Below are 19,396 nucleotides of genomic sequence, written 5' to 3'. Positions count from 1 at the left end.
TTAGGGTTAGGGTTAGGGTTAGGGTTAGGGTTAGGGTTAGGAAAGGGCTACGGTTAGGATTAGGTTTAGGGTTAGGGTTTGTGTTAGGGTAAGTGTTGGGGTTAGGGTTAAGGTTAGGGTTAGAGTTAGGGTTAGGGTTATGGTCATAATTGGGATATGTTTGGAATGGTTTAGGGTTAGTGTCAGGGTTAGGGTAAGGGTTAAGGCTAGGGTTAGGGTTAGTGTTAGGTTTAGGGTTACAGATATGATTAGCGTTAGGATTCATATTATGGTTATGTATTAGGATGGGTCTAAGGCTAGGGTTAAGGTTAGGTTTATGATTAAGGTTCGGGTTAGGGTAAGGGTTAAGACTAGGGTTGAGTCAGTGTGAGAGCTATGGTTAGACAGACTTTAGAGTCAGGTTTAGGATTAAAGTTAAATTTAGGATTGGGGTTAGGTTTAGGGTTAATGGTTGCGTTAGGATTAGGCTCAGGGTGAGGGTTGGGTTAGGGTTAGGGTTAGGAAAGTGCTTGGGTTAGGATTAGGTTTAGGGTTTGTGTTACGGTTGGGATAAGTCTTAGGATTAGTGTTAGCATTAGGGCTCGGGCTATGGTTAGGCAGACGTTTACGGTTAGAGTTAGCGATAGGGTTAGGGTTGGAGTTATGGTTGTGACTTGGATATGTTTGGGATGGGTTAGGGTTAGGGTTTGGGTTAGGGTAGGGTTATGGTTAAGGTTAAGTTTAGGGATAGGTTTTGGGCCCAAGGTAGGGTTAGGCATAGTTTTAGGTTTTGGGTTAGGGTCAGGGTTATAGTTGTTAGGTTTAGGGTAAGGGCTAAGATGAGGGTTAGGGTTAGGTTTAGGGTTAGCGTAACAGTTCGAGTTTGTGTTTAGGTTCGGGTAAATGTTAGTGTTATTGTGTTAGCTTTTGGGCTAGGATTGGGATTAGAGTAAGGTTAGGGTTACAGTTATGATTAGTGATAAATTTGTATTGGGTTAGCATTAGGGTAAGGGTTATGGCTAATGTCTGAGTTAGGGTTAGCATTAGGGTTAGAGTTAAGGTTAGGGTTACAGGTGAGTTTAACATTATGATTCAGATTATGGTTAGGTATTAGGGAGGGTCTAAGACTAGAGTCAGTGTTAGGTTTAGGGTTAGGGTTAGGTTTAGTGTTAGGGCTAGGGTTAATGTTAGGTTTGGGGTTAGTGTTAAGGTTGGGGTTAGGAAAGCACTAGGGTTAGGATTGGGTTTAGGGTCAGTGTTAGTATTAGGTTAAGAGTTTGGGTTAGGGTTAGGGTTGGCGTAGCATTAGGGCTAGGGTTAGAGCTAGAGTTAGGGTTAGGGTTATGGTCACGATTAGAGATAAGTTTGGGTTAGGTTATGTTTAGGGTAAGGGTCAGGGTTAGTGTCACGTTTAGGGTTAATGTCACGTTTAGGGTTAGCGTTAGGTTTAGGGTAAGGTCAAGGTTTAGGATTACAGTTAGAATTAGGGTTATGGTTAGTGTTAGAGTTAGAGTGAGAGTGAGAGTTAGGATTATGGTTAAATTTAGCATTAGGTCTCAGATTATGCTTAGGTAATAGGAGGGGTCTATAGCTAGGTTTGGGGATAGGCTCAGGGTTAGGCGTAGGGTTAGGGTTGGCGTTAAGTTTAAGGTTAGGGTTAGGTTGAGGGTTATGTTTAGGTAAAGGCTAGGGTTAGGGTTAGGATTAGGTTTAGGGTTAGCGTTAGAATTAGGGCTCGCATTAGGGTTAGGGTAAGGCCGGAACTAGGTTTAGGTATCGTTTTAGCGTTAGGGTGAGGGTTAAGGATAAGGTTAGGGTTAGGCTCGGGGTTAGGGTGAGGGTTAGTGTAAAGGTTAAGGCTAACCTTAGGGTTAGGTTTAGGGTTAGGGTTAGGGTTAGGGTTAGGGTTAGGGCTAGGGTAGGGTAATGGTGAGGGGTAAGATTAGGGTTAGGGTTAGAGTTAGGGTTAGGGTTGAGGTGGGGGTATGGTTAGGGATGGGGTAGGGTAAGGTTAGGATAAGGGTTAGGGTTAGGATTGGGGTAGGGGTAGGTTAGGGTTAGGTTTAGCGTTAGGGTTAGCTTCAGGGTTATGGTTAGGGTTAGGTTTAGGATTAGAGTTATGGTTAGGGTTAGGGCTAGGGGTCTGTTTCTGTGCTGTACGTCTCTATGATTCTGACTGTAACCCTACACAGTAAACACAGTGTTATCCTAATCTGAACACTAACTCTAACGTTAACGCTTACCTCTAAACCTAAATCTAACCCTCATCTTCCCCCTAACCCTAACCATAACCCAGCCCTAAACCTAATACTAACTCCAACCCATCCCTAACCATAATTCTAATTCTAACCCTCACCCTACGCAGCAAACACTCTGTAACCGTCAAGGTAATCCTAACACTAACCCTACCCCCAACCTATCCCTAACCCTAAAACTAACGCTAACTTTACCCTAACCCTAACCCTAATCTTAAACACTAACCCTTACCCTAACCCTTTACATCTTCTTTAGGTACAGACAATCGCAAATGTGACACATTGTTCATATGAAGGAAAGAAGTTTAAACCTGTTGATGTCCTTAGTGTCATATTTGATCCTGAGCTAAACTGCTGACTACATATCCATGTGACCACCAAGACTGTATATTTTCAAAACCATAATATTACCTGACTCCACTCCTGACTCAACCTTTCTGCTGCTGAAACCCTCAAGCCTTTATTATCTCAGGACTTCAACCTTCAGGCATATTCCTGCCTAGTCCTCCCCATTCCATCCACAAATTTGTGACCACCCAAAATGTTCCTAGCTTGCTATTCCCCAGTGACCTCTGTACTCACTGCATTTTACTTGCTCTCAGTCCAGCAACACTACAATTTTATATTCCCATTATTTTCAGATCCCACCGTAGCCTCACCTTTCACTATCTCTGCAATCTCCTCACGGCAAGCAACCAAAACAGAGATGTCTGTGAACCTGCCCTCTAATGGGTCCACACTTTGAAGCCAACAACCCCTGGTGATTGTGCTTTCAGCTGCCAAGGCCTCAAACTGTGCAAATCCTTTCCTCAACCTCTCTGCTTCACCTTGCTCCTTTAAGGCTGTCTTCACAACCAAACTCTTTCAGCAAACCTCTGGCTATCTCCCTAAATATTGTTTAATGTGGCTTGATGTCAACTGTTGATTTTTAATGAAGCTCTCTGGGATGATTGATTAGCTTAAAGACATCACAGAAGCACAACATCTGGATGAGACAACCTGTTAAATCATTTTTGTGGGATACAGAAACAGGACTGGTTGACAAAGCAGGTAATAAACTACACAGGGTCGTGAGTTTGATAAATAGATGCACACAGTTTAAAAGCCAGATCATAATGCTAAACATATGTAAAATAACTGTCAGACCCAGCAGACCCAGAGTCATAGAGTTATAGAGTGTGGAAACAGACCCCTTGGTCCAACTCATCCGTGCCAACCAAATATCCCAATTTGACCTAGCTGCATTTGCCAGCATTCAGCCCATATCCCTCTAAACCCTTCCTATTCGTACAGCATCCAGATATCTTTTAAATGTTGTAACTGTACCAGCCTCCACCACTTCCACCAGCAGCTCATTCCATACATGCACCAACCTCTGAGTGAAAAAGTTACCACTCTGGTCCCTTTTAAGTCTTTCCCCTGTTACCTTAAATCTTAATATCCGACCTTAAATGTCCTCTGGTTTTAGACTCCCCTACCCAGGGGAAAAGACCTTGGCAGTTCCCCCTATCCATGCCCCTCATGATTTTATAAATCTCTATAAGGTCATCCCACAGTCTCTAACACTCCAGGGAAAAAAGCCCCAGTCTATTCAGCCTCTCCCTCTCACTCAAATCCTCCAGTCCCGGCAACATCCTTGTAAATCTTTTCTGAACATTTTCAAGTTTAAAAACATACCCAAATGTTAATATCGCATCAGAAATAGTAACTTTGGAAGGGGTGTGGTGTTAACTGAGTGACAGTATATAAGAGGTTGAAAGAGCTACTGTTAAGGGCTGCAATGAGCACCACTCAATAATGTCATTTCAACTTGTGGGTGAACTGCTGAGGGTCCTGTCAAGGAACGAGACCTAATATAACATTTCAATGCAGCAGGAAGTGTGTGAACTCTTGAAGACAGAGGGCAGAAAGGAATACATCACAGAATTGTGCTTCATGGATAGAGGCTATTTGGCCCATCAAATTTGTGCAGGCTCTTTCAAAAAGCAATCCAATTAGTCCCAGTCCTTACTCTTTCCCTATATACCAGCAATTTTATCTCCTTCAAATAGATTGGGGCCTGAATTTTGGAACAACAGGCAGCTAGGAAAGGGTGGGGGAGTGGCTCTGTTAATTAAAGATGATATTAACACAATAAAGAGGAATTCAGGAAACCAGGATATAGTCTGTGTAGAGATGAGGAATGGAAAAGGCACTTGTTGGAGGGTATCCTAACAAGGTATCAGGAAGTATTAATGGGAACTTTGTCAAAAGACTACAGCAATTACTAAGGGGGAGTTTAACCTACATTTGGATTGGAAAAATCAGATGGGAGCAAGTAATCTAGTGGAGCAATTGTTTTCAGGACAATTTCTTAGACCAGCATATTATGGCACCAGAGTGTAGGCTACATTAATTGTAAATTAGTAAAGTAAATTGTTGGAATTGTGAGACAACAAGGTGCAGGGCTGGATGAACACAGCAGGCCAAGCAGCATCATAGGAGCAGAAAGACTGACATTTCGGGCCTAGACCCTTCATCAGAAAAGGGGCTACTTGTGACTTGACAGTCCCCAGGTCCTGATGGATTTCATCCTTCGATCTTAAAATAAATCGGTTATGAAATAATTGAAGCATTGGTTTTAATTTTCCAAGGCTTATCCAAGATCAGGGAAGGTTCCTTGAGGTTGGAAATAGCTAATATAACTCCTTTATTCAAAGAAGGAGTGAGGCAGGAATCAGGAAGCTGTAGGCCACTCAGTTTAACATCTGTCATAGGGAAAATGTTAGAAGCTATTATTAAAGACATTATAACAGGGCACTTAGAGAAGCTCAAGCTAATTAGGCAGAGGCAATGTGGTTTTGTCAAGGAGAAATCATGTTTAACAAATTTATGGGAGTTCTTTGAAAATGTACCTTGTGCTACGGTTAAGAGGACCCAGTAGAAAATTTTAGATTTCCTGAAGGTATGTGATAACGTGCCATATCAAAGGTTAATGCGGAAAATAAAAGCTCATGATGTTGGGGGTAATATATTGGCCTGGATAGAAGATTGGCTGGATAACAGAAAGTACAGAGTAGGAATAAATGGGTCTTTTTCAGGGTGGCAGGATGTCACAAGTAGTGTACCACAGGGGTCAGTGCTGTAGCCTCAACTCTTTACAATTTATAGAAATAATTCAGATGAAGGTAGCGAAGATGTAGCAGCTAAATTAGCTGGTGACACAAAGATAGGTCAGAAAGTGAGTTGTGAAGAGGAGATAAAGAGCCTACAAAGGAAAACAGATAGGTCAGAGGTGTGGGCAAAGGTGTGGCAAATGGTGTATAATGTGGGAAAATGTGAAATTGTCCATTTTCTCAGAAAGAATAAAAGAGAAGCATATTGAATCATAGAATCCCCCACAATGTGGAAACAGGCCATTTGGCCCAACCTGTCCACACAGAGAATGGTCCAACAAGTCCACATAGACCCTCCAAAGAGCGTCCCAACCAGACCCATCTCACTACCCGATCCCTGCATTTCCCATGGCTAACGCACCTAACCTACACATCCCTTGACACTATCAGTAATTTAGCATGGCCAATCCACCTAAGCTGCACATCCTTGGATTGTGGGAGAAAACCAGAGCACCCAGCAGAAACACACGCAGACACAGGGAGAATGTGCAAACTCCCACAGACAATCACCCGAGGCCAAAATCGAATCCAGGTCCCTGGCGCTGTGAGGCAGAAGCGCTATACTCTGAGCCACCGTGCCACCCAATATTAGCGAAATGGTCAGAGGTTGCAGCATCTGAGATGTGGTGACATCTAGGTGTGCTAGTGCATGAATCACGTATGGTTAGGATTCAGCTACAGCAAATAATCAGGAAAACTAATGGAACATTGCGCTTTATTGTGAGGGGAATTGAAGGTCAGAGTAGAGAGGTTATGCTTCAGATATGCAGGGCATTGGTGACACTACATCTAGAGGACTATCAATCACCATACTCACAGAAGGATGCTAATGTGTTGGAAGCAGTTCAGAGACAGTTTATTAGATTAACATCTGGAATGAGTGGATTGCCTTATGAGGAAAGGTTAGACAGGCTAGACCTCTGGAGTTTACAATAGTCAGAGGTGACTTAATTGAAAGTATAAGATCCTGAAGGGACTTAACAAGGTGGATACTGCAAGGATGTTTCTTCCTGTGGCAGAATCGAGAACTAGGGGTCATAGTTTAAAAAAAAACTAAAGGTGCGCTCATTCAAAACAGGGATGAGAAAACTTTTTTTTCTCTCAGGTGATTGTGAGTTTTTGGAATTCCCTTCCTCAAAAGGCAGAGAATACAGAATCTTTAAATATTTTTAAGGCAGAGGTAGATAGATTCTTGATTTCAAAGGGGGTGAAAGATTATCAGACATGTGCAGGAATGTAAAGTCAGATCAGCCATGATCTTATTGAATGGAGCAGGCTCAAAGGGAGCAGGCTCTTGTTCCTTGTTTGCATGCTTGTATGTAACTGTTACCTAGAAAGGCACAGATTGATCAGGGATTGTAAGCATGGGCTTGTTAAGATAAGGGCTTGTCTTACTAACTTAAGTTGTTTTTAAGGAAGTAACAAGGAAGATCAACAGGGAAAGTGCAGTGGATGTTGTTATACATGGATTGTGGAAAGGCATTTGAGAAGGATCCATGTGGTAGACTGGTCAGAAAATGGAAAGAATAGGAAAAATGGCAAGAAGTGTGAGGTTTTGCATTTGGTGAGGGTAAACAAAGCAAGTAAATACGCAGTAAACAGGGGGCTATTGAGAACTAAAACAGTACAGCACAGGAGCAGGCCCTTCAGCCCATCATGTCTGTGCTGACCATGATTCCATTCAAAACTAATCCCATCTGCCTTCTCATGGTCTGTATCCCTCTATTCCCTGCCTGCTCATGTACCTATTTAAGTGCCTCTTAAACGCTGTTATCGTGCCTGCTTTTATCACCTCCTTGGTAGCATGTTTCAGGCACCTACCACCCTCTGTGTAAAAAACTTGCCCATCTCACCTTAAACCTATGCCTCCTTGTATTTGACATTTCTACCCTGGGAAAAAGACTCCAACTTTCTACCCTCGCTGTGTCTCTCAAAATTTCACATCTCAGTGATGGCTACTGTATCATTCTTAGTTTGTGTACTGTAATCTTTTTTAATATGTGCTTCCTCTGTCCTCACTAAGTATCTGCCTCTCATTCCCAGGTCTGAATTTGCCCTCAGGTTCCTTGTAGTGATTGGAACCAGGTGGATCTTATTAACTGTGAGATCCTTGATTGGGTTGTTAACCAGGTCCAATCAGGGAGCCCTGACTAATAGATATAAACAGGGGATTCAGAGAGTCTGGCTCTGATCTGGCAGGTCACATCCCATGTAACACCAGATGTAAATAAGGGGTGACTTGGTGACAGAATACAGGCCTCTATGCAGTTATTTCATTCCTATTCCCCATCATCTATTTAAACCCTTCCCAACAGTATTCCCTGCAAGGGCAGCACGGTGGCTCAGTGGTGAGCACTGCTGTGTCACAGCGCCAACAACCCAGACTCAAGATATGGAATTTGCATATTCTCCCCATGTCTGTGTGGGTTTCCTCTGGGTGCTCTGGTTTCCTACCACTGTCCAAAGATGTGCGGGTTAGGGTGGATTGGCCAAAAGGGTCGGGGGTTGGGTATGGGCAGGATGTTCTTCCGAGGTTTGATGTGGACTCGGTGGGCTGAATGACTTGCTGCCACACTGTTGGGATTCTATGATATTCACTTACCCAGTTCAGGTGTTGATTGTCCAGCTTGTACAGATCCCACATTCCCCAGAACCATTTTCAAAGTCCCAGTAATCTGATACTCACCCTCCTGCACCAGCTTTCTGGTGATGTGTTCAATCACTCAATTCTCCTAGTTCTATGCTCACGAATACTTGAGACTCAGAATGTTCTTAGACTGCCGTATTGGAGGTTCTGCCTTTCAAATCTCCCACACAGCTCCCTGAAATCTGCTTCCAGAAGCTCACCCCCATTTCTACCCAAGTTATTGGTACCAGCGTGGACCATGGACCTGTCTTGATCACCCTCCACAGGGCAGCATGGTTGCTTAGTGGTTAGCTCTGTTGCCTTACAATGCCAGGGACCTGAGCACGATTCCACCCTCGAGTGACTGTCTGAGTGGAGTTTGCACATTCTCCCCATGTCTGCATGGGTTTCCTCTGGGTGCTCTTCACACTGTCCAAGGATGTACAGGTTGGGTGGATTGGCTGTGCTAAATGAGGAGTTACAGAGGTTAAGGTAAGGGCTCGGTTTGGGTGGGATGCTCCTTGGAGGTCAGTGCAGACTTGATGGGCTGAATGGCCTTTTTCTCTACCGTAAAGTAAATACAAATGGGGGGCAGAGTTGGTTTGAGTAGACCAGGAAAGGAGTTTAGCAGAAAACAGAGTTGATGAACAATGGCAGATGCTATGAACATTGTTTATGGCTCACAAGGAAGACATATCCCAATGAGGAAGATGGATCCTAGGAAGGGGATAAACTGATCATGGTCAACCAGAGCAGATAAGGATAGCATTAAATCCAAAGAAGAATCATACAACTGGGCAAAGATTAATAGCAAACCAGAGATTGGAAAAGATCTAAGAAACAGCATAAGATGCCAAACAAAGAGACCTAGGTTGTGGGTTTTATAGTTCCTTGAAAGTAGAGTTGCAGATAGACAGGAAAGTGAAGAAGGTGTTTGATACATTTGCATTCATTGGTCAGTGCATTGAGGGTAGGAGTTAGGAGGTCATGTTGCGGCTGTACAGGACAATGATTAGGCCAGTTTTGGAATACTGTGTTCAGTTCTGGTCTCCCTGCTATAGGAAAAATGTTGTTAAACTGAAAAGGGTTCGGAAAAGATTTACAAGGATGTTGCCCAGGTTTGAGCTACAGGGAGAGGCTGAGTAGGCTGGGTCTATTTTTCCTGCAGCATCACAGGCTGGGGGCGGCTGGGGGCGGCTGGGGGGTGGTGGTGACCTTGTTGAGGATTATAAAGTTGTGTGGGACATGGATAGGGTGGATAGTCAAGGCCTTTTTCCCAGAGTAAGGGAGTTCAAACCTAAAGGGCATTAGTTTAAGGTGAGAGGGAAAAGATTTAAAAGGGACCTAAGGGGCAATTTTTTCACGCAGAGGGTGGTGCGAGTATGGAACGTGCTGCCAGAGGAGGTGGTGGAGGCTGGTATAGTTACAACATTTAAAAGGTATCTGGATGGGTACATGAATAGGAGGGTTTAGAGGGATATGGGCCAAATGCTGGCAAATGGGGCTAGACTAATTTTGGATATCTGGTCAGCATGGACAAGTTGGACTGAAGGACTGTTTCCGTACTGTACAACTCTGACCCTATGACCAAAAAAAAGGGGGACGATAAACTTTCGAGGGTAAGTTTGTAAGTGATATCAAGAAAGTCAGCAAGAAGCTTCTTTAAATGTATAAAAAGAAAGAGAGACGCCCAAGTTAATGTAGGCCCTGTAGAAAACGAGTCTGGGGAAATTAAAATGAGGACAAAGGAAACAGCAGAGGAGTTGAATAAATATTTTTCATCAGTCTTCACAACAGATTACACAATAGATTGCAAAGGAAGCTAATGGAACTAAAGACCGATAAGTTCTCTGGACCTGATGGAGTGCATCTATTAGTGGGAAAATGTTATAGTCTGTCATAAAGGATGCAATAGCAAAGCATTTAGAAACACAAAAAAGATCAAGCCCACAGTCTGCATTGCTTCATGAAGGGAAAATCATGCCTGACAAATTCACTAAAATTCTTGGAAAGCTGACAAGCATGATAGATAAAGGAAAAGCAATGGATGTAATATATAGATTTTCAGAAGGCATTTGATAAGGTACCACATATTTGGCTACACAATATGACAAGAAGCCAAGTTGTCGGAGGAAGTATTAGGATAGAGGATTGGCTAACAGAAGGTAGACACTTGGTGGAGGGCGTGCATTTTCAGGAATGGTGACCTGTAACTAATGGTGCACCATACGGATTGGTGGTGAGACCACAATTACAAGCAGTAACTTACATACAACTGACTTATGAATGTTGGCACTTACAAATGAGATCCCATACAGGAGTGTATGAATATTAATTTTAAAGGTCCAACATGTAAATGTTTATTCATACTTACAAACAGCTATTTTATATTGTCCTGTATTGCGTTCCAACTTGCGCACAAATCGACTGAGGAATGTACTCAGTAATGGAAAATGTTCACGACTCAGCAACTGTCTGTATTTACAATATATATTAATGAGGTGGTTGAAAAAAGTGAATGTACTGTAGCCAAATTTGCTGAAACACAAAAATGGTTGGGAAGACAGGTGGTGAGGATATCACAAAGTATATGCAGAGAAATATGGACAGTTAAGCGAGTAGGCAAAACTTGGCAGGTGGAATATAATGTGGAAAAATGTGAGGTTATGCACTTTGGCAGGAAGAATACAGGAGATGAATATGATTTAAATGGAGAAAGACTGCAGAATGCTACAGAATATAGGGATTTGGGAGTCCAAGTGCATGAATCACAAAAAGCTAACATCCAAGTTCAGCATGTAATAGGGAAAGCAAATGGAATGTTAGCCTTTATATCTAGGGGAATGGAGCATAAAAATACAGAAGTTTTGCTGAAACAATACAAGGCACTTGTCAGACCAAGCTGGAATACTGTGCACAGTTAGGGGGCCCTTATCTCAAGAAAGATGTACTGACATTGGAGGCAGTCCAGAGAAGGTTCACTCATCCGATCCCGGGTATGGAGGGTCTGTCTTATGAGCAGAAGTTCAGTTGGTTGAAGCTGGCAGCACCTTTGGAGAGACAAACAGAGTTAATGTTTTGAATCCAGTTACCCTTCTTCAGGACAGTCTGTGTTCTCATGAAGGGTCACTGGACTTGAAATGTTAACTCTGCTTTCTCTTCACAAATGCTGTCAAACCTGCTGAGTTTTACCAGCAATTTTTTTTCTTCAGATCTTCAGCATCTGCAGTTCTCCATTTTATTTGAGTTGATTAGACCTGTAGTCTTTGGAATTTAAAACAATGAGGGGTGACTTTATTGAAATATCCAAGATTCTTGGGAGAACTCGTTGGGAGATGAGGAAAGGTTGTTTTCCCTTGTTGGAGAGTCTAGGACTAGAGGGAATAATCTCAGATTAAGGGGCTGACCATTTAATGCAGACAGGAGAAGGAATTTCTTCTCTCAGAGGGTAATGAATCTGTGGAATCCTTTACCATCGAGGGTTGTTGAGGCTGGGTTGTTACGTCTATTCGAAGCTGAGATAGATTTTTTAATCAGGAAGGGAATCAAGGGTTATGGGAAAAAAGGTAGAAACATAGAGTTGAAGATCGTCAGATCAGCCACAATCTCATAGATGGTGGATCAGACTCGATGGGAAGAATGGCCTGCTGCTGCCCCTACGCCTTATGGTTTGCAAAAAAGTAATGAGAGAGGCTGCACAGGGGCAAAGAGAGAGAGAGACTGCACAGGGGCAAAGAGAGAGGGAGAAATAGGGACTCCACCTCAGTAAAGAGAGAGAGACTGCAAAGAGAGAGGGAGAAATAGAGACTCCACCTCAGTAAAGAGAGAGAGACTGCACAGGGGCAAAGAGAGAGGGAGAGATATTGCACAGGGGCAAAGAGAGAGGGAGAAACAGGGACTCCACCTCAGTAAAGAGAGAAAGACTGCAGAGGGGCAACGAGACAGGGAGAAATAGAGACTCCACCTCAGTAAAGAGAGAGAGAGAGTCTGCACAGGAGCAGTGAGATACGGGGGGAGGCTCTGGGAAGGTGTTGCTGTTGGACCCTGGGGCCGGGCTGACTTTAACAGGGGCATGTCAGAAGCTTGCGGCAGCTCTGAAATCCACAGGCTGGGCTTATCCTGCGTTTTTCCAACGCCGTCGCCAGTGGGAAAATGGGCTCGAAATTAACGCGAGGAGGAGGAAGAAGCGGTGCTGGCGGCGGTCTGGGTCCGCAGGACGAGCGCCCCAGGTCGGCATCGCTGCAGGAATTCCGCTCGGAGCTGCCTGCGGGCACAGGGCGGCGGGCGGAGCTGGCGGTCGCCTCGCTCATCCTTAAACCCGAGAGGCTGCTCCCTCAGAAAGCGGCGCCGGCTCCGTACGTTCGCAGAGTCGGATGGATCAGGGAAATCCAGGCGCTGCTCCGGGAACAGAGAGCCGAGCAGGCGGCCGGGCTGGTCAGAATGCTCCGCAAGGTGAGCGACAGCGCCAATACACACACACACACCCACAGGCGGATAGCAGAGACACAACGGGCCGAATGTTTAATCCCCTTTCATAGCATTAATTATTCTTCAAATTATATATTCCAACCAGACGTTTTAAAAATTAATTTAAAATAATTACACCTCTATAATTATTACTAATATAATATAATAACATACTGTATAATTATTCTCAGTGATTAGTTAATTTGAACAAAAACATTATTGTTGGAGAAGATTTGAGTTTCAGTGATGATCCAGGGATAGATAATAGACAATCAGACTCAGGTGCCCTGAAGAGGATGGAGAGTATGTCTGGCCACATCCCAGGTATTCCCTGTCTCCCACTCACCGTCTACAGGGCTTCCCGCCAACTCAGCTTTGATGCTAGCCCACGTCATACATACGTGAAGTGCATATCTTCCCCAATTATTCCGTGAAATGACAGAAGTGGGGAAACAGCAGAGTGTTTTTTATGTACATACTCCAGTGCTGACAGCTAACTAATTCAGACTAATTTCATCTCTGAAAGGTTGGACTACAGTAAATCTCTCTTCGAACTAAAGCAAAATACTGTGCTATCATTTTTTTGTTCCAAGCAATTTAATTTGAAACAAATCCAGAATGCTGCTTGTCTCGTCTCTTAACACAGACATGTGTTATTTCATTTAGTTTCTGAACTGGATTTTTTTTTGTTGAAAAGTAAATCTTAAATTATATTCCAAGTGTTATTGTGGATTTCTTTAACCAACTATAATTGTAAATCCTATTTAAATATTCCCAATCTGGTTGCAGATTTTACTCTACATTGCTGGTTATTATATCTAAATCTTACTGCAACATTTGAAATTCCCATTGTAAATGTTCCAAATGTCACTGCTATGATCTAAATTTGATGTGAACGTATTTTATAATAATAAGTCTTGTCAGAAAAATGTAAAGTATCACTGCTTTTAAAAACCTCACTCACAGATTATAACTCACTGAAATATTACACTTTTATTAGGCTGGAGAGGTGGTGGAGGCAGATACAATAGCAACATTTAAGAGACATTTAGACAGACACGTGACAGGTAGGGAATGGACGGATTCGGATTAGTTTAGAATGGCAGAGATAGTAAGAACTGCCAATGCTGGAGTCAGAGATAATACAATGTGAAGCTGGAGGAACACAGCACACAGCCAGGCAGCATCAGAGGAACAGGAAAGCTGACGTTTCGGGTCAGGACCCTTCTTCAGAAAAAAAGGGTTAGTTTAGAATGGCATCATGGTTGGTACAGACATGGTGGGCCGAAGAGCCTGTTCCTGCATTGTACTGTTCTATGTTCTTTGTGGATGTTTTGGGGAAGGTCTAAAACAAATTTACTAGGGTGGCACAGGAGCTGAGAATTATTTTTTTAAAACCGAAAGAACTGCGGATGCTGTAAATCAGGAACAAAAATAAATTTGCTTCAGAACTGAGGAAGGGTCATCGGACCCAAAACGTTAACTCTGTTTTTTCCTTCACAGATGCTGCCAGACCTACTGAGCTTTTCCAGCAAATTTATTTTTGTTCAAGAATTAATTTTTATCAGTCTTTTCTCTAGAATTGAGACAGAGGACTGACCTGATCACTTTTAAGATTTTGTTTTAAAAAGAACCTCAGAGGGTAGATGCTGATAAACCACTTGCAAGGAGAGAGCAGGGCTAATTGTTATAAATTTAAGATAAATTTAATGGGAAGGAGAAAAGTCTTGAAGAATGTAAGAAATAGGAGTTGGGGTAGGCATTTTGAACCTTTGAACCTGCTCCTTTATTCAACAAAATCATGACTGATCTACCCTAACGCCACCTTCCACATCCCCATATCCCTTTAGTTCTTTGGTATCTAAAAATCAACCAACCTCTGCCTTTAATATACTCAATCGCATCCGCAAATCTCTGAGAATCTCAAAAGTCCACTACCCTCTACTGAAGAAATTTCTTCTGGTCTCAGCCCTAAATGGTTGATTCCTTATTCCAAACTTGTGAGCCCATGTTCTAGAGTCCCCAGGCCAGGAAAAACATCTCCCCTGTCAACCCTTTCAGAAATTTATATCTTTCAACACTGTTCTGGTCGACCTGCTTTAGGAAGGATACTATTAAATTGGAGAGGGTGCAGAAAAGATTTACAAGAATGTTACCAAAACTGGAGGATTTGAGTTATAAGGAAAGGCTGGATAGGCTGGGACTTTTTTCACTGGAGTGTTGGAGGTTGAGAGGTGACCCTATAGATGTTTATAAAATCAGGAGGGCCATAGATAAAGTGAATACTCCCCTACAGTAGGGGAGTTCAAAACTAGAAGGCATATTTTTATGGTGAGAGGAGAAAGATTTAAAAGGGACCTGAGGGGCAACATTTTCACACAGTGGGTGATTCATATGTGGAATGAGCTGCCAGAGAAAGTAGTAAATGCATGTACAGTTACAACATTTAAAAGACATTTGGACAGGTACATGAATAGGTAGAGTTTGGAGAGATATGGGCCCAGTGCAGGCAAATGGGATTACTTTTGCTTGGGAAACTTGATCAACATGGATGAGTTGAACCGAAGTGTCTGTTTCCATGCTGTTTGACTCTGTGACTCCTCCTGTCTGTTTTCTGTCCATTAACCAATTCTCCATCCAAGCTAAAATATTGCTTTCAATTCCATGAGTCTTAATAATAATAATCTCTTGTGTAGAATTTAATTGACTGCATTTTGAAAATCCAAACACAATGTATCCATTAGTTCCTTCATAGCAATCCTAGTAGCTGCATATTCAAAAGATAATGCTTTTGTCAAACACAATTTCCCTTCATGGATTTGTGTTAACTCTGCTCAATTATGATGATTTTTTAAGTGCTGTGTGACTGCATGGTTAGTAATGGAGTCTACTGTTTCACCTAGTACTGATATCAGGCTAACTTGCCTCACTGACTCTCTCCCTCTTCTCTTAAACAGTGGCGGTTATATTTGGTGTCTTCCAATTCCTGGGGCTATTCCAGAGGTTAAGGAATTTGGGAAGACGAAACCAATGCATTCACTAACTCTGCCATTGCTAATTTCGGTCAAGGCAATTTATCTACGCTTAGTCCCATTAATTCTCCTGTCCTATTTCTTATACAGATTTCTTTAACTCTCACTCTCAAAACTTCTGATTTTTTTGTGACTTCTACTGTGAAGACAGATATAAAGCATTTGTTTAAAATCTTTGTCAGTTCCTTGCTCTGTATTATGATTTCTCCTTTGTCCATAATTGGATCACTTTGACTTCAGTAAATTCCTGGCAACATTATGAACCTGTTCTTCGATCAAACACTATTGTTTAATTCTCTTTTTAGCCACTGTTGGAATATGTTTTCCAGGCATTTTTTTTTTGGAAAATATATTTGTTGCAAATTATGAATCAATTTTTTAAATAGTAGCCATGGTAGCCAAACTTTTGCTATAACAAAAACGGAAAGTACTTGGGAAACTCGGGTCTGGGAGTGTCTGTGGAGAGACAAACAGAGTTAATGTTGTGTGTCAAATGACTTCTTCAGAACAGAAGAGGTCCCAGGCTTATAGAGTCATAGAGTCATAAGCACTCCATACCAACCACGTTTCCCAAATTAAACAAACTAGTCCCATTTGCCTCCTTTTGGCCCATATCCCTCCAAACCCTACCTATTCATGTACCAGTCCAAATGTCTTTTAAATGTTATAACTCTACCTGCATCTACTACTTCTTCTGGCAGTTCCTTCAACATACAAACCACCCTCTGTGAGAAAATGTTGCCCCTCAGGTCCCTTTTAAATCTTTTTCCTCTGACTTTAAAATTATGCCGTCTAGATTTCAGCTCCCCTACCCTATTCACTTTTACTATGCCCTTCACGATTTTTCCTAAATTCGCATCCAAATCTTGCTGAGTGCTTCCAGCACTTTCTATTCTTATTTCGTCTTTTAATGTAGTTTCCCAACCTATCTTAGCCAACTCGGTCCTCATATCTTGTGTAGTTTGTATGCTTTATTTAGATTTAAAAGATATCTAGGCTGTAAGTCAAAAACCCTGGTTTCAGATTTAGCTAAATCATTTTCAAACACAATATTGAATTCCATCAAATTGTGATCACTCTCAATATCGCTTTACTGCAATTCTTTTGTATTGCTTAATATTAGATCCAAAATACTCTGTTCTCCAGCTGGATCGTTGGAAAAAAATCATCTTTCATACTTTGCATGAAAACTCCTACAGATTAAAAGACCTCAGTGACTCCTGTGCTAATCTCAAACAAAAGCAGAAATCACTGGAGAAACTCAGCAGGTCTGGCAGCTTTTGTGGAGAGAAAAGACAGTTATGCTTCGAGCCCTGTTCTGAAGAAGAGTCACTGGATTCAAAACGTTAACTCTGTTTTTCTCTCTCTACACAGATGCTGCCAGACCTGCTGAGTTTCTCCAGCAATTTCTGCTTTTATTTCAGAACTCCAGCATCTGCAGTTCTTTGTTTTATTTTATTGTATTAACCTTATTGCTTCTGGACTGAGAATGAACCTGCTCCTACAGGAAGTATTTAAAGTTGGTAATGTATATCTGTTTAAAAACACATTATATAAATACGAGGGAGAAAAGGAATAGAAGGACATGTTGATGAGGTTAGATAAAGAGTGCTGAGAGGATGCTTGTGGGTCTGCTAGATAAAAGGCATGTTTCTATGTTATAAATAGTATGTAACTGGGTAAAACTACGTAAAATATTCAGCTCTCGCTAAAAACAATTTATGTTTAATCAAAAAGAATTGAAATCAAATGAAGAAATTCTGAATGTCATAGTTAAATTGTACATGTAGACTCTTCTGTATTAGAACTGATTTGTTGTTAAAAATATGTATAATATATAATACATTTACTGAAAGTTATTATCAAATGCAACAGTTCTTAGCCACTAATAGTAGGTTGGTTTTGGTTACCTTGCCATGTAATCTCACTATAAATACAGAGCAGAAGCAATGTCTTCCTGTGCAAAATTATAGGATGTCAAGTATCAGGTAGTTGCTGATGCTGTGCTCAAAAAAACACACACGCTTTTATGACCTCGGCAATTGTCGAAGCTCACTAGAACCGATTAAATACGTTTTGAAATGTAGTTGCTATTGGAATGTGGGAAACGCAGCAGCCAAACGTGAGCACGGCAAGATCCCACAGAGCAGCAACAAGATAATTACCAGATGACCTGTTTCACTAGCATCCAGTTAGGGCTGTGAGCCGTAGGATCAGTGCTGCGTCCACTGCTTTTTGTCGTTTATATAAATGATTTGGATGTGAATTTAGGAGGTATGGTTAGTAAGTTTGCAGATGATACTAAAATTAGAGGTGTAGTGAACAGTGAAGAAGGATGATGCCGGGACTGAATGATTTGAGCTACAGGGAGAGGCTGAATAGGCTGGGGCTATTTTCCCTAGAGTGTTGGAGGCTGATGGGTGACCTTATCGAGGTTTATTAAATCATGACGGGCATGGATAGGGTGAATAGCCAAGGTCTTTTTTCCCCCAAGGTAGGGGAGTCCAAAACCAGAAGGCATAGGCTTAAGGTGAGAGGGGAAAGATTTAAAAGCGACCTCAGGGGCAGCTTTTTCACACAGTGAGTGGTGCGTGCATGGAATGAGCTGCCAGAGGAAGTGGCGGAGGCTGGTACAGTTACAACATTTATAAGGCAACTGGATGGGTACATGAATAGGAGGGGTTTAGGGGGATATAGGCCAAACGCAGGCAAATGGGGCTAGTTTAGTTTGGGAAACTTGGACGTGTTGAACCGAAAGGTCTGTTTACGTGCTGTGTGACTCTGACTCTGTGGCTATTTACCCCAGTAACCTCCTCTAGTCATTCCAACTCCAGGAGATCACTCTGTTCCTCCAATTCCAGTCTTCCTAACTTTAATCACATTTACAGCTCTGCTTTCACCTGCCTAGGCTCAAGGATTGGAATTGACTTCTTTGACCTTTCCCCCCCTCTGGTACTCTCTCTCATGCTCTCTGTCTGTCTATATCTCTCTCTCTCTGTATTTATGTCTTTCTCGCTCTCTCTTTCTCTGTCTATCCACCTTTCAAAATACACCTTCAAACCTACACCTTTGACCAAGCTGTTGACCATCTGATCTAATATGCAACATGGTGTCAAATGCTCACTGCTAAAACACTGTAACCTGTTCTGTCTGAAAAATTTGGGAAATTTCAGGATTTTGGGATTTTCTAGATTATAGGATAACATTAGAATGCCTAACCCCAAGTATATGAATCACAAAAATATCAGTTACGTAATTATTAAGCTGAAATATTGGGGTAATAAAACATTATAGAACAGTGAGAGAAACGATTTATTTTTCCAAATATTGTACCTACCATGTTTTCACTCCTAGGGCACTGGGCTAAAATTATGCCAATGAAGATCCACTCAAAACATTGAAATCTCCCACCCAGAGTACATTTGGCATCCTTGCTATCCTCTGTGCTTCCTCTAAGTATTGTTCAACATGGAGAAGTATGGATTCATCAGCTGAGGGGGAGCGGTACATGGTAATCAGCAGGAGATTTCCTTGCCCATGTTTAACCTGAAACCATGAGACTTCATGGGGTCTGAAGTCAACATTGAGGACACCTAGAGCAACACCCTCCTGACTGTATGCCACTGTGCCTCCACTGCTGCTGGGTCTGTCTTGTCACTGGGACAGAACATATCCAGAGAGGTGATGGTGGGTTTTTAAAAATTCATTAACGGGATGAGGGCATCGCTGGCTATTGCAGCATTTATTGCCCATCCATAATTGCCCTGAGGGCAGTTAAGAGTCAACCACATTGCTGTGGGTCTGGAGTCACATGTAGGCCAGTCCAGGTAAGGATGGCAGTTTCCTTCCCTAAAGGACATTAGTGAACCAGATGGGTTTTTC

At 42.2% G+C, this 19,396-nt stretch overlaps 1 protein-coding gene across 1 annotated transcript in view; it reads left to right on the top strand.

The window, feature by feature from the left end:
* lrrc75bb (leucine rich repeat containing 75Bb) overlaps positions 1-19,396 on the top strand; it is a 46,959-nt gene that overhangs the window by 4,855 nt on the left and 22,708 nt on the right. The window contains exon 2 of the mRNA XM_048611685.1: positions 12,123-12,467. Within this exon, the coding sequence (XP_048467642.1) occupies positions 12,123-12,467 (345 nt within the window). The remainder of the gene's footprint in view (positions 1-12,122; positions 12,468-19,396) is intronic.

Source organism: Rhincodon typus, chromosome 24, assembly GCF_021869965.1.
Source record: "Rhincodon typus isolate 14 chromosome 24, sRhiTyp1.1, whole genome shotgun sequence".
NCBI lineage: Eukaryota > Metazoa > Chordata > Chondrichthyes > Orectolobiformes > Rhincodontidae > Rhincodon > Rhincodon typus.
This window is presented reverse-complemented; position numbering and strand designations above follow the sequence as displayed.